This window comes from Chiloscyllium punctatum, chromosome 3, assembly GCF_047496795.1.
Source record: "Chiloscyllium punctatum isolate Juve2018m chromosome 3, sChiPun1.3, whole genome shotgun sequence".
Classification (NCBI taxonomy): domain Eukaryota; kingdom Metazoa; phylum Chordata; class Chondrichthyes; order Orectolobiformes; family Hemiscylliidae; genus Chiloscyllium; species Chiloscyllium punctatum.
In genome coordinates, this window is record NC_092741.1 from 101876193 (window position 1) to 101892105 (window position 15913).

Here is a 15913-nt window from a genome sequence, read left to right on the forward strand (position 1 = left end):
GGAAACAATATAAATGTGTAAGAGAATTTCTTCTCATTATTTAGAAAATGATGTGTAGGCGCCAGTGTTGACTGGGGTGGGCAAGGTTGAAGTCTCATGACACCCAGGTTATAGTCCAACAGGTTTATTTGAAATCACAAAGCCTTCAGACTGCTGCTCTTTCGTCAGATAAAGTGGCTTCATTTAGAAAAAACATAGGAAAATAAATAAAAAGAGTAACAGAAGTAGGCCATTTGACCCCTTTGAGCCTGCTTCACCATTTAATAAGATTATGCTTGAGCTTCTATGTCATTACCAATTTCCCACTCAATTCCTAAATCCTTTGAGACAGAAATAGTTAAGTTTTGGATGCAAAATAAAATCAATTTGATTTGAGCATTCCTATCTCTCAGGTACAGAATTCCAAAGATTTGGAACCCTTTGAATAAATGCTTCCTCTTTACTGAATTATTCCGAGTTCGTCTATTCCTTCCAGTGTCAGGCTACCCACCCAGAGGAAGCTTCCTCCCAGCATCTGCCTTGTCAAGCTCCTAAAGAAATGCATATGTTTAAATATGATCACATCTTGAGATCCTAAAAGAGTTTTAAGGGCATGCATGTGTGCTCCAACTGTGGGACCTGGACACCTAGGTTATTGTGGCACTTCAAATTTTTTTTTGGAAGGGTGGATCAAGATATTTGAATAAAATTGGTGAATTTAAAATTTAATACATTATTATTTCCCTGCAAATCTTGCATGCAGTGATCAAAACTTAAGAGTTGCTTATGAAAGTTGAAAGTGTATTTTAAAGCTCTTTGTTGCCAGCACGCAGATAAATAGTAGTTAGTCATGCACCACAAAAACAGACCTTTTGGTCCAACCAGTCTATGCCAACCATAATCCCAAACTAGATCAGTCCTACCTACCTGCTCCTGGCCCATATCCCTCCAAGCATTTTGTAATTGTGTGCTTGCCTAAATAGCTTTTTTAAAAAATATTGTAAACATTAAAACTTGCATCCACAACTTCCTCTGGAAGTTAATGCCACACATGAACTACTATTTTTTAAGAAGAAAAGAATTGGCCTGTCTTTTTTTTTTGGGAAAAAAGTCTCCTGGTTTTGAAATCCCCATCCTAGGGAAAAGATATCTGCCGTTCATCTTATCTATACTCATCATGATTTTATAAACCTCCTATAAGGTCACCCCGAACCTCCTGCACTTGAGTGAAATAAGTCCCAGCCCTTCTTTACAACTTGAATCCTCCATTCCTGACAACATCCTGCCAAATCTCTTCTGTACCCTCTCCAGCTTAATAATGTCCTTCCAAGAATAGAGTAATCAGAACTGGACATAGTATTCTAGAAGAGGCCTGACCAACATCCCAACTTGCATTGAGCAATGAAGGCAAGCATGCTAAACACCTTTTTAACCATCCTAGCTATAAGTGATGCAAACTTTAATGAATTATGTACCTAAATCACTAGATCTCTCTGTTGTACAACACTACCAAGGCCATACTTTTTAATTGTGTAGGCCATGTCCTTGTTTGTTTTACTAAAATGCAATAGCTCACATTTATCCAAATAAAACTCTACCTGCTACTCTTCAGTCCATTGACCCAATTGATCAAAATCGTTTAATAATTTTGGAAAACCTTCCTTACCATCACTGTACTGCCAATTTTACTGTTATCTGCAAACTTAGTAATCATGCTTTCTGTTTTCTCATCTAAATCATTTATATATAACTGGCACAGGTGGTCATAGCCTTCGAGTCTGAAAAACAACTTTTCCCCATTATTTGGTCTCTTGGTGATGATCAAACTTTGTATCCAGTTGGTAAGCTCACCCTGAATCCCATGTAATCTAACTTTGAGCTAGAACCTTGTCAAAGGCTTTAGTGAAGTCCAAATAAATAATGTCTATTGCTCTGCCCTCCATTTTCTTGGTTACTTCCTCAAGAAAAAGCTTAGCCAGGTTTGAGACATGATTTGCCTTACACAAAACCATACTATCTCTAATCGTTCCTTGCCAATCCAAATGTATATGAATCCTGTCTTTCAGAATCACTTCCAAAAAGCTACTCAACACTGAAGTAAGATTCACAGGTCTGTAGTTCCCAGACTTATCCTTACATCCCTTCTAACCAAAACACAACATTAGCCACTCATCAGTCATCTGGCGTCTCACCCACATTTCTAGATAATACAAATATTTCTGCAAGCGGCCATGTCATTTCCTCCCTAACTTCCCAGAACATCCTGGAATACAATAGGCCAGGTCCCAGAGATTTGTCCATCTTTCTTCATATTTTTGTAAGACCTCCTCGGACAACAACTTCTAGAATATAACTGTTTTCAAAACATCAATATTTGTTTCCCTGTGTTCTCTACCTAAATTTTTTCTCCATAGTGTTCATGTCATTTTTTACTTACTATCTCTGCCCACCTCCTGAGGTTCAACACAAAGATGACCTTTTCAATCTTTAAGGGGCCTTTCTCGCTCTTGCGCTCTCTCTCTAATTGCTCTATTCATCTTTAATGCACTTCTAGAATTTCTTCGTATTATCCTTGATCTTTATTTGCCAAGGCTATCTCATATGCTTTCTTTGCCTTCCTAGCTCACTGTTAATAATGCCCCGACACACTCTTTATACTGTTCAAGAGAGTCATTTGAACCCAATTGTCTATATCTAATATACAATTTTTTTTATTATTCTTCACTAGAACTTCAATATTTATATTCATCCATTGTTTTCTAATCCTACCAGCCTTGCCTTTCACTCTAACAGGAACATAGTGCCTCTGATCTCTCATCATCATACTTTCGAAAGTCTCCCACTTATCCCCTTTACCTGTGAACTGTCTACTCCAATCAATTTGTAAAAGTTCTTGTCTCATACCATTTCAAAATTTTGCCTTGCTCCAATTTAAAAGTTTGAATTTTCCACAACTGTTTTAAAATAAATAGAATTATGGTCATGTTACAACATGGGGTAACGCACCCCCACACCCGCGCTAATTTAAACTAGCAACACAGAAATTATTTAACCCTTGCTGTAATATGTTGAAATTAGAGATGCAAAGAACTATCCCAAAAGTCACTTTTTAAAGTAAAGGTTAACAACTTTAATTTTTTGACAAGTAGAACAGAATAATTAACTAACAACTATTCCCAACTCATTTACCTAAACCTATGTTTTATCTTCTCCTCTATATTACTGGTCCGAAAAGACCCCCGATTAAGATTTACAGAAAAACTCAAATGTCAAAACCAACCGGCTGTCGAATCTTCTCTTTCTAGATTTGCTTTCCAGGTCAATTGTTAATGTTTTTATGCTGTGCAAACTCTATCTCTAGATGGGTACCTCTAAATTCTTACGAGCAGCCTACACCTTTTGGTCTTTTGGCAGTTGTTCCCCAACTGTTCAATTTGTTTTAATATTTGTACATCAGAGCATTAGATCGTTTCATTAGTTTTAATATTGTCAAAATACCAAATTCAAACTGGATTGGAGTTTAGTATCTTCGGGCATAATTTAAATTGGCCAAATTTGAATTTGTTTTTATCTCATAGCAACTCAGCTCCTGCTAACTGCTGGACCAAATGTTACATTATAAATTCTCCAGCACTCTGTGCTTGCTAAGTCTTTCAGCTCTCTTAAAGGTACAGTACACCTTAACACCTTCATAACAATCAGTAGACCCAAAGTGTTCCCTGAATATATTTCAGTCACTTGCCCTATTACCCAAGAAAAGGTCAAGTTCTGCTCCATCTCTACCAGGAATACCTTAAATTGATTGGAAAAATAAATCCTCAAATACATTTAACAAATTCTTCACCATTCAAACCTTTTATGGTAGTCCCAGTCAATATTTGGAAAATTAAAATTACCTATTACATTCTTCTAATTTTTGCATTTATGTGACATCTCTACATATTAGTTCTTTCATTTCCCTCTGACTATTGGGAGTCTGCAGTACAATCCCATCAAGGTGATCATTGTATTTGTTTATTTCTAATTTCAACCCATATGTTTTCCCTGGGCAATTTTTCAGAAATATCTCCTCCTCTAGTTACAGCAGTAATGTTTTCCTTAATCACAAGTATTACTCTGTCCTCTTTTGCCTCCTTTCTATCATTCCTATAGCATCTGAAACCCAGAACATTGAGCTGCCAGTCCTAGCTATCCCTCAGCTAAGTTTCTGTCGTAGCTATGATGTCCCCATGTCCCAAATATGGCCTAAGATCATCAGCTTTACCTGTAAGACTCCTTGCATTGAAGTAAATGCCATTTAATTCTTCAGTGTTAGTTCGTCTCTGGCTTGCTCATAGAGATGTATAACACACAGCTTTGGAAGGATCTATCACAAATTCACCTGCACCTCCTCACACATCAATTACTGCATCCGCTGCACCCGATGTGGCCTCCTCTACATTGGGGAGACAGGCCACCTACTTGCGGAACGTTTCAGAGAACACCTCTGGGACACCCGAACCAACCACCCCGTGGCTGAACACTTTAACTCCCCCTCCCACTTCGCCAAGGACATGCAGGTCCTTGGCCTCCTCCATCGCCAGACCATAGCAACATGATGCCTGGAGGAAGAGCACCTCATCTTCCGCCTGGGAACCCTCCAACCACAAGGAATGAATACAGATTTCTCCAGCTTCCTCATTTCCCGTCACCCCACCTTATCTCAGTCCCAACCCTCGGACTCAGCACCGCCTTCTTGACCCGCAATCTTCTTCCTGACCTCTCCGCCCCACCCCCTGTCCGGCCTATCACGCTCACCGTGACCTCCTTCCACCTATCGCATTCCCAACGTCCCTCCGCCAAGTCCCTCCTCCCTACCTTTTTAGCTTAGCCTGCTTGGCACACCTTCCTCAGTCCTGAAGAAGGGCTTATGCCCGAAACGTCGATTCCCCTACTCCTTGGATGCTGCCTGACCTGCTGCGCTTTTCCAGCAACACATTTTTCAGCTATTCATATACCCATCCACATGCCTTTTTAAATGTTGTAATTGTACCAGGCTCTACCACTTCATCCGGCAGCTCGTTCCATACATACACCACCCTCTGCCTGAAAAGGTTGCCCCTTTGGTCCCTCTCTCCTTTAAACCTATGCCCTCCAGTTTTGGACTCTCCCACTCCAGAGAAAAGACCTTGTCTATTTAGCCTATCCATGCCCCTCATGAGTTTATTAACTTCTATAAGGTCACCCCTCAGCCTCCGATGCTGCAGGGAAAATAGCCCCAGATTATTCAGTCTCTCCCTTTGGCTCAAACTCTCCAACCTTGGCAGCATCCCTGTAAATCTTTTCTGAACCATTTATGGTTTCAAAACATCTTTCTGATAGAAGGGAGACCAGAATTGCATGCAGCATTCCAAAAGTGGCTGAACCAATGTCCTGTTCATCTACAGCATGACCTCCCAATTCCAGTACTCAGTACTCTGACCAATAAAGGCAAGCATACTGAACATTGCCTTCACTATCTTATCTACCTGAAACTTCACTGTCAAGGAACTATGAACCTGTACTCGAAGGTCTCTTTGTTCAGCAACACTTCCCAGGATCTTCCAATAAGTATGTAAGTCCTGCCTTGATTTGCCTTTCCAAAATACAGCACCTTATTTTAATCACTCCTTGGCCCATTGGCCCAGCTGATCATCGTGTTGTATTTTTTCACTGTCCACAACACCACCAACTTTGGTGACATCTGCAAACTTATGAACCATACCTCCTGTGTTCACACCCAAATCATTTTCCATAAATGACAAAAATCAGTGGATCCAGCACCAATCCTTGTGGCATACAGGCCTCCAATCTGAAAAGCAACTCTCCACTACCACCCTCTTGTCTCTACCTTCAAGCCAGTTCTGAGTTCAAATGGCTAGTTTTCCATGCAATCCGACCATGCTAACCAGCCTACATAGAGGAACCTTGTTGAATGCCTTGTTGAATGTCTGGTCTTCTAATTCATTTGTTCTTTTCAGATTCACCACCTGTCTTTGTATTTACACTGCTACTGGGGATCATTTCATTCCCCTCCAATAGTTTATAGCCTCCTTTAATAGAATTAACAAATTCAAAGTTTGTGAGAAGGTTTGTAGCTCGGGTGCTCGTTGTTGTGGTTCTGTTCGCCAACCTGGGAATTTGTGTTGCAGATGTTTTGTCCCCTGTCTCGGTGACATCCTCAGTGCTTGAGAGCCCCCGTGATGTTTCCTCCAGCATTTATAGTGGTTTGTCTCTGCCGCTTCCGTTTGTCAGTTCCAGCTGATCTGTATCCATAAACACCAACTATCCACGAAACGACACGACTAGCTATCCTTAGTAGCCACACACGCAGATGACAAGCAACGTGAGTTCGACTGGGACAACACTTCTATTATAGGACAAGCCAAACATAGAACAGCCAGGGAATTCCTAGAGGCATGGCACTCATCCATAGATTCAATCAATAAGCACATCGACCTGGACCCAATATACCGACCACTGCAACGGACAGCTGGAACTGACAACCGGAAGCGGCAGAGATAAACCACTATAAATGCCAGAGACACATCACAGGAGGCCCCCAAGCACTGAGGATGTCACCTAGACAGGGGACGATACGTCTGCAACACAAATTCCCAGCTCGGCGAACAGAACCACAACAAGAATTAACAAATCTTTCTGCGAGGACATTGGTCTCTTTTCAGTAAAAACAAAAACCATACTTTTTGGACAGGTCTTTTCTGCCACAGAAGAGATCAGAATGATCCAAGAACCCGAATCCCTGGACATTACACCACCACTTCAGCCATTGATTTTATCTCCTTTTTATAGTTTTTTATTCTTTCTCTCATTTTGGCTTGGCACTGGGAGCAAACCAGAGATGACTATTTTTGAGTCGTTTTAAAATATGAAGCTGGAAAAACACAGCAGGTCAGACAGGACTGGTGAAGTGTCCTGACCCAAAATGTCAACGTTCCTGCCCCTCTGATGCTGTCTGATGTGTTTTTTTAGCTCCACACTTTATCGACTGATTTCCAGAATCTGCAGTCCTTACTATCTCCATTACTACTTTCGGGGTTCTGGTTTTAATCTTCTGCCTAGCCTCTTACATTCACTCTGTAAAGCCTGTACAAATGTGCACAATAATCTCTGCTGGTACACTCTCCCCTTTTTAACAATATGCTTCAAATGTTTTGAGACTTCCTTAATCCTGGCACCAGGAAAGCAACATAGTAGCCTAGATATATGTTCACTACCGCAAAATCTCCTGTCCGTGCTGTTGACAGCAGAGTCTCTTGTAACAATTATTCTTTTAGTTTTTTTTTCAAACCCCATCTTACACAAGCTATGTTGTTAGTACCTAAAGTCAGACTGCCTGTTCTATTTTCCTATGACAGACTATCCTTTTTCAACAATACCAAAACTGAGTATCTGGTTTAGAAAGAAATAACCACAGGACACTTCTTCTGAACTACCTTCTTACCTTTCCTAGCAGTCACCCAACTATCTGACTGATCCTGCTGTGTAATCACTTTTTTAAAAATAACTGTCTTTTGTATGTCCTTAGTAACATTTATGGCTAAAACGAAATTAACTTACAGTAAGACTTAAGCATACAAAAAAATAAGTTTTTAGAAAAAACAAACCCGTAAATCTTAAAGTCAACTGCTTAGGTGAACAATTGAATTTGAGAAAGAAAGACTCCTTTTTTTTAAAGTGGTTCAGCAGACAGCTTTAAATCTTCTGATATTTCAGAAAAACTCATTCGAGAGCTATCAATGTGTCGGCCGCTACAAAAGCTCCATAAACAAATCTGTTTTTTTAGAAAATCCCCTCTCCTCCATGATTTTAAAAAATTCTCCTACGTGCATAATTTTAGAAAAAACAACTCTGCAATTTATAAAAGAAACTCTCCTTGGTGTTTTTTGAAGAAAATCTGTTTAGTGATTTTAAAAAAAGTCTCTCTTCTGCACATACATTTAGAGAGAAAAGAAATCAGAGCTATCTACATGTCGGCCTCGCCAAAAGGTCTGTTAACAGAACTCCGTATGAAAAAAACACGCTTTTTTGTTTTCTTTGGAGGTTTTTGATTTTTTTGACAATGAAAGAACTTAAATCAATTTTTTGTATGACTGAAATGAAATAACTGTAAGAAATGCATCCACATGGACTTGCTTCCTTAAGTGCCGCACCTGGATCCATTTCCCCACGCGCTCTTCTGGGACTCGTTTCTCCAAGCTCTGCACCGGCTCTGGATTTGCCCTACATTTTGTGTACAGGACATAATTGGGCAATTTTCCACATTGTCTAGTTTTAACTGTACTGGAAGAGTTTGGCTCGGAGAGTGGCCACTGGAGCGCACACCTTCAGTACAATTGCTGGAATGTTGTCTTGGCCCACTGACTTTGCAGTATCTAGTGCCTCTAGCTGTTTCGTGATATCACGTGGAGTGAATCGAATTAGCTGGAGACTGGTGACCACTGAAGGAGCTCGAGATGGATCATCCACTCGGCACTTCTGGCTGAAGATGTTGCGAATGCATCAGCCTTATCTTTTGCACTGATGTGCTGGACGACTCAATCATTGAGGATGTGGACCCCCCCCTTCTCCAATGAGTTGTTTAGTTGTTCACCACCATTCGCGACTGGATGTGAAAGGACTGCAGAGCTTGGATCTGATCCGTTGGTTGTGGGATCATTTAGTTCTATCTGTCACTTGCTGTTTATGCCATTTGGCATGTAAGTAGTCCTCTTTGGTAGCTTCACCAGGTTGACACCTCATTTTTAGGTATGCCTGATGCTGCTCCTAAAATGCCCTCCTACACTCTCCATTGAACCAAGGTTGAGCCCTTGGCTTGATGGTAACAGTTGAGTGGGGGAGCTGCCAGGCTATGAAGTTGCAGATTTTGATGGAGTACAGTGCTGCTACTTTTGATGGCCCACATGGATGTCCAGTCTTGAGCTGCTAGATCGGTTCGAAGTCTGTCCTATTTAGCACAGTGGTAGTGCCACACAACATGATGGAGGTGTGAAGCTGGGACTTCATCTCCACAAGGACAGTGCAGTGGTCGCTTTTACCTATACTGCCATGGACAGATGCTTCTTCAGCCGGCAGATTAGTAAAGGTGAGGTCAAGTATGTTTTTTCCTCTTGTTGGTTCCTTCACCATCTGCCACGGGACCTACTCTTCGTGGTGGGCATTAAAATTCCCCACCCAGACTACATTTGATGCCTTTGCCACCCTCAGTGCTTCCTCCAAGTGTTGCTCAACATGGAGGAGTACTGCTTCATCAGCCGAAGGAAGGTAGTATGTGGTAACCTCAGTTATTCACCCTATCCATGCCCCTCATGATTTTATAAACCTTTACATGGTGACTTCTCAGCCTCTGATGCTCCAGGGAAAACAGCCCCAGCTCAAATGCTTCAATCCTGGCAACATCTTTGTAAATCTTTTCTGACCCCTTTCAAGTTTTGCAACATTGTTCCTACAGCAGGGAGATCAGAACTGAATGCAGTATTCCAAATGTGGTCTAACTAATGTCCTGTACGTGACCTCTCAATTCCTATACTCAATGCACTGACCAATAAAGACAAGCAGACCAAATGCCTTCCTCCGTATCCGGTCCACCTGACACTCCACTTTCAAGAAACTATGAACCTGCACTCCAAGGTGTCTTTGCTAGGCCATTTCAGAAGGCTGATAAGGGTCAACCACATTCTGTGAATCTGAAGTCACATGTAGGCCACACCAGGTAAGAATGGTAGATTTCCTTCCTTAAAGGACATTAGAGAAGCAGAGGGGTTTTCCAACAATTGACAATGGCTTCATGCTAGTCTGTCAACTCTTAATTCCAGATTTTTTTTATTGATTTCAAATTCTACCATCTGTTGTGGTGGGAATCAAACCCAGGTTCAAAAATCATTCCAGATTTCTGGATTAATAGTCGAGCGATAATACCATTAGACCATTGTTGCCTCCCTGAGGCGATGTTTCTGTACCTCCACATCTCTTTGTTCAACACACACTCCGGGGCCTTACCATGAATTGTATAATCATTGCCTGAGTTTGTTTTACCAAAATGCAACACTTTGCATTTACCTGCATTAAACTCTATCTGCTATTCCTCAGCCCACTGACTCAGTTGATTTAATCTCCTGTTATACTCCTAGATAACTTCACTGTCTACTATAACCACCAATTTTGGGGTCATCTGCAAACTTGCTAACTTTGCTTCCTTTCTTCTCAAGCAAATCTCCCCTGCCTTCATCTATATTCTTCGTTAACTCCTCAAAAAAGAATTAATCCAATTTGTGAGACATGATTTCCCATGCACAAAGCCATGCTAATTAGGTATCCCTAATCAGTCCTTGCTTTCCAAATGCGTGTACATCCTACCTCTCAGAATCCTCTCCAAAAATTACCCACGCTTGATGTGAGGCTCATTGGTCAACAGTTTCCTGGCTTTTCCTTGTAACCTTTCTGAAATAATGGCACAATGTTAGCCACCCTCCAGTCTTTCAGCAGCTCACCCATGGCTGTTGTTGATCCAAATATCTGTGCTGTGAACCGTGTAATTTCTTCCCTAGCTTCCTACAATGTCCTGGGATCCAAATGATCACTTTAATGCAGAAATGTACTACGACCATCCTACGCCAATGGAATCAACCAGGTCGAAGCATTTTCTGCATTTAATTTACTTTTGTGGAGCAAAGGCGAACTGTTGGTGTATAAATCTAATTTAATTTAGAATTCGCAGTAGTTACCCTAGAGCTTCATGTTAACGCTTCTTGTTTTGATCTAGCTAGAACTGAGGGAGATCCCTGCGGGAAGCAGGTACTATTGATATCCAACTGCACAACAGTGCGATGAATCTTTGACTTATTATCTGGGCTGATTGAATAATTTTCTCCATTCTCTCATCACGATCACTGAGCACAAAACAGTGATCACAGACAAAACACATAATGTAAACCAAGCTCTCAAAGTGGACAAAAAGCACAGTAGTTTGTTAAACTATAATGTCATCCATTCTGCAAGGGCTTTGCTACTCTAACTTCATACACTTCTGTCCTGTTAATTGAAATATCCTATGATAGGATTTGAGGGTGCAGTGATTTTTGACTAGGTCAGCCAGGTGTACTTCATAGAATGAGTTCCCTGATTGGGGCTATTAAGCTGGTCCAATTGGGGAACTCTGACACGAGTGTCAGAGGTTTTGTTCATGCTGAGAGCTGGCTCTGAAGAAGCTGGAACAGTGAGTACTATGTCCATTTAAATAAAGGGTGACTTGGTGATGGAATATCCACTTCTGTGGAGTTATTTGAGAGGGAAAATAATTATTTCAGCAAAATATCATCAGCAGAAGAGATTAGACTGTTTCTCACTTTATGCAAGGTCAAATCTGTTGCAAGATTAACCATAAAATATCTACTCAAATTAAAAAAAACAAATTCCTCACTGAATTTAATTAGAAACCAGAGTCATAGAGATGTACAGCAAGGAAACAGACCTTTCAATCCAACTCGTCCATGCCGATGAGATATCCCAATCTAGTCCCACCTGCCAGAACCTGGCTCATGTCCAGAACCTGGCTCATGTCCCTCCAAACCCTTCCTATTCTTTACCCATCCAGATGCCTTTCAAATGTTGCAATTGTACTAGCCTCCGCCACTTCCTCTGGCAGCTCATTCCATACACGTACCACCCTCTGCGTGAAAAAGTTGCCCCTTAGGTCTCTTTTATATCTTTCCCCTCTCACCCTGAACCTATGTCCTCTAGTTCTGGACTCCCCACCACAGGAAAATACCTTGTCTATTTGTCATATCCATGCCCCTCATGATTTTATAAATCTCTATAAAGTCACCCCTCAACCTCCCGATGCTCCAGGGAAAACAGCCCTAGCCTGTTCAGCCCCTTACTGTGGCTCAAACCCTCCAACCCTGTAAACCCTCCAATCCTTGTGAATCTTTTCTGAACCCTTTCAAGTTTCACAGCATCTTTTTAATAGGAAGGAGACCAGAATTGCACACAATATTCCAACGGTGACCGAACCAATGTCCTGGAACAGCCGCAACATGACCTCCCAACTCCTGTACTCAGTACTCTGACCAATAAAGGATTGGTCCTAACTTGTCAAAACCATCAGAATTAAATTTAAGGTGTTTTTGGTTCTAAGTGTGTCATTGACATTGGCTAAATTGAAAAGCCTATTATGTTGGTAAAAACTGCTGCTTGGCCTGCTAACTATATGGCCTTTTGATACAAATGTTTCAATTCAGGTATTCTCTCTGTATTTGCAAACTGTCAAGCTGCTCACGGTCATCCATTTTTAAATGTCTAATCACAGAAAAAGCACATGATCTTTTAAAGCCTCACCTGCTCCCCCCACCCCCAAACTCCATACCCTAACCACCATCACCAAGTGCTTTACTAGTGGTGTTCTGCAAGCGTTGGTGTTGGGACCATAACTTTTCACTTTTCTTTCATCCAGATATTAACATATAAACTGAGGGCATTCCAGCTAAATTTGTAGGTGACAGAGATAGGTGGAGGGGTGGGGAGGCTGCAGGAAGTTTTAGACGGATTTAGGAGAATAGGCAAAGAAGTGGTAGGTGAAATACAGTGTGGGAAAGTATGAGGTCATGTATTTTGGCAAGAAGAATAGAGGCATTGACTATTTTCTAAATAGGGAGAAAATTCAGAAATCTGACGTGCAAAGGTACTTGGGAATCCCATTCCAGGTTTCTCAAGGTAAACTTCAGGTTGACTTGGTAGTTAGGAATGCAAATGCAATGTTGGCAGTCATCTTGAGAGGACTAGAATATAAAAGCAGGGATGTACTTCTAAGACTTTGTAAGGCTCTGGTCAGACCATATTTAGAGTATTGAGCAATTTTGGGCCCCATACATCAGGAAAGATGTATCCACCCTAGAGTGGGTCCAGAGGAGGTTCTTGCAAATGATCCGAGAAATGAAAGGCTTAACATTTATGAGGAATGTTTGAGGACTCTGGGACTATAGTCTAAGGAGTTTAGAAGAGTGAGAGAGGATCTGATTGACCCTTTTGAGAATACCGAATGGCCTGGACATTGGGACGATGTTTCCATTGGCAGGAGAGATGAGGACCTGAGGGCACTGCCTTTGAACGAAGGGAAGACCTTTTAGAACAGAGGTAAGGAGAAACTTCTTTAGCCAGGGAGTAGTGAATCTGTGGAATTCATTGCCACAGAAGGCTGTGGATGCAAGGTCTAGGTATATTTTAAATAGAGATAGATAAGTTTTTCATTGCCAAGGAGATCAAAGATTATGGGGAGAAAGCAGGAAAATGGGGTATAAAATTCCATCAACCATGATGGAATGGCAGAACAGACTGGATGGGTGAATGGCCCAAGTTCTGCTCATACATTTTGTCGCCTTTACAAACATCAAATTCTAACTTGCTGCCTCCCACTCAACAAGTACCCTACCCAACTTCACAACACTGACTATATTTGTTTCAATGAGTAGCGTTTGAAATTTCAAAGCCTTATCAAAGCATTCTTTCAATGTTTAAACCATGGACTTCCCAGTCACTTGTAAAATACTTAACAAAGTTTCCAGATTGGCAACTTTTCAATAATTACTAAACTTAAATGGGAAGTGCAATGAGCACCTAAGGTAAACCGTTACTTGAGTATCCTGTAATTAATAATGATTATCTGCTTCTATGACAACCGCAACTACAAATGACTGTAACTTGTCCATAAGTTTCACCGTATATAATGTTACATATATACATAATTACAAATTTAATGTTTAATTAATGTTAAATTAATATTTAAAATTAATGTTTAATTAGGAAATATTGTCACAAGTATTTCAATATTTAAAACTCAAATGTCAGCATTTGGACAAATTAAATATCTATATTCGTTATTGTACAGTAGAGAGGAACCTCGATTATCTGAACGACACGGGTAGGGAATATTTTGTTCAGATAATCGAATGCTGGACAACACAGCATTGGGATTATACGATCTTATTTGGATAATCCAAAATTCGGATAATCGAATGCTGGATAATCGAGGTTCCGCTGTATTTTTGATTTTCTTTTAATGGAGTCCTAGATTGTTTTGATGAAAGGTCATGTTGAAACATTAACATTGCTTCTCTCCACAAATGCTTGCCCTGTTGAGTATTTTTCAGTATCTACTGTATTTTGTGCTAGAACTCATTTCTTAGATTTAGATTTCTTTTCAAGTTTTATCCTCTGCCACTGGCAAACAGTTCTCATTTAATTTTCATGCTTTACTACTATTTTAGTGGTTTGAGTCTTCCAAAGTTCATGCTGCCGCATTAGTGATTGGTGAAAATTCACAGCATCCAAGTCACTGGAGCTCTGTTCGCTCATTAGACCAGTGGTTGAAAGAACAAGGAATTCCTGCATTAGAGGGTAAGAATATACTCTCTCTTTCTCCATTTTGGAATTTGTGATTTTTTAAGATAAATTTTGGTCAACTTTTCTGGCTTTAATCATGGGTCAAGAAAATAATATGAAGTATTTGATTAGGAAGGCAGAGATGGATAGAAGAGAAGATACATGACTTTGGCAATGAACTATTTCAGTGGGTAGGTGAATTAAAAAAAGGCAGATTAAATTGGACAGAGAAAACTACTTCATTGACAGAACAGACCAAAGATTGGAAACTCTCCCTTTATGAGGGCCGCACTACCTCAATAGAACATAGAACGTTACAGCGCAGTACAGGCCCTTTGGCCCTCGATGTTGCGCCGCCCTGTCATACTAATCTGAAGCCCATCCCACCTACACTTTTCCATGTACGTCCATTTGCCTGTCCAAGGACGACTTAAATGCACTTAAACTTGACGAATCTACTACCGATGCAGGCAAAGCATTCCAAACCCTTGCTACTCTCTGAGTAAAGAAACTACCTCTGACATCTCTCTTCTACCTATCTCCCCTCACTTTAAAGTTGTGTCCCCTTGTGTTTGCCGTCCCCATACTTGGAAAAAGAGGTTGTCAGCATAAAACAATCTCAAAGATATGGGAGAACAGAAATGGAAAAAGATCATATGAAAGAAATAAATGTATTGAATACATACCTTACATTGACCATAGCTCCTGGGGAGCCTGATTAGAGTTGCAGGCACAGCTAGCTGCAGCAAGCAATTCGGCCATGACAGGAAGCCAGTGGGGCCACTCCAAAGCTGAGGCATGAATTCAGAAGACTGCTGTCAATGATATGATGCTTCTATAGTGAGTCTGGCAAGGAAATTTTATTGGGGGTTGACCACAAAAACAGCATTACAAAAATATGCAAAATGTAGGTCTAGTACTGAAAGCTGAGTAGAAAATTGGGTAATAGGATGAAAATTTGCTAAACATCGGGACATGTCTGCTTGGTAAACATTTCATTTTTTTTTCATTGTGTGTTATAATGTGGATTTTGTTGGCTGGGATGGAGAATATGGTGTTGAGCTGCTTTGATCATGGGTCAGAGGAATCTATCTGAGGAGCTTTGATGCATTTCAGATGGTAGATGGTCCACATTGATGCTACTATGTGTCAATAGTGAGCAGAGTGGATGTTAGTGGATTATTTCTAGACTCTGAACTGCCTGTAGTCACAATGTTTTATGGATTGTCCAATTCATTTTCTGGTCAGTGGTAACCTCAGGGATGTTGTAATTGGCAAACATCCGTCACATCCAGTCTTATGACGGAGGGAGGCCATTGGTGAAGCAGCTGAAAGCAGTTGGGCTGAGAATACTACCTTGAGGAATTCCTGTAGCAGTGTCCTGGAGCTGAGATGGTTGACTGCCAAATACTACAACCGTTCCTCTATGTTATGTATGACTTCAACCAGAGGAGAGCTTTCCCCATGTTCCCAATTTGCTTTACTAGTGCTCCTTGATGCAATACTCTGTCAAATAATG

At 40.8% G+C, this 15913-nt stretch overlaps 1 protein-coding gene across 2 annotated transcripts in view; it reads left to right on the top strand.

The window, feature by feature from the left end:
- Positions 1 to 15913, top strand: part of cad (carbamoyl-phosphate synthetase 2, aspartate transcarbamylase, and dihydroorotase) — a 161594-nt gene that overhangs the window by 27377 nt on the left and 118304 nt on the right. For both annotated transcript variants that reach the window (XM_072557614.1, XM_072557624.1), the window contains exon 3: positions 14280 to 14409. In XM_072557614.1, the coding sequence (XP_072413715.1) occupies positions 14280 to 14409 (130 nt within the window). The remainder of the gene's footprint in view (positions 1 to 14279; positions 14410 to 15913) is intronic.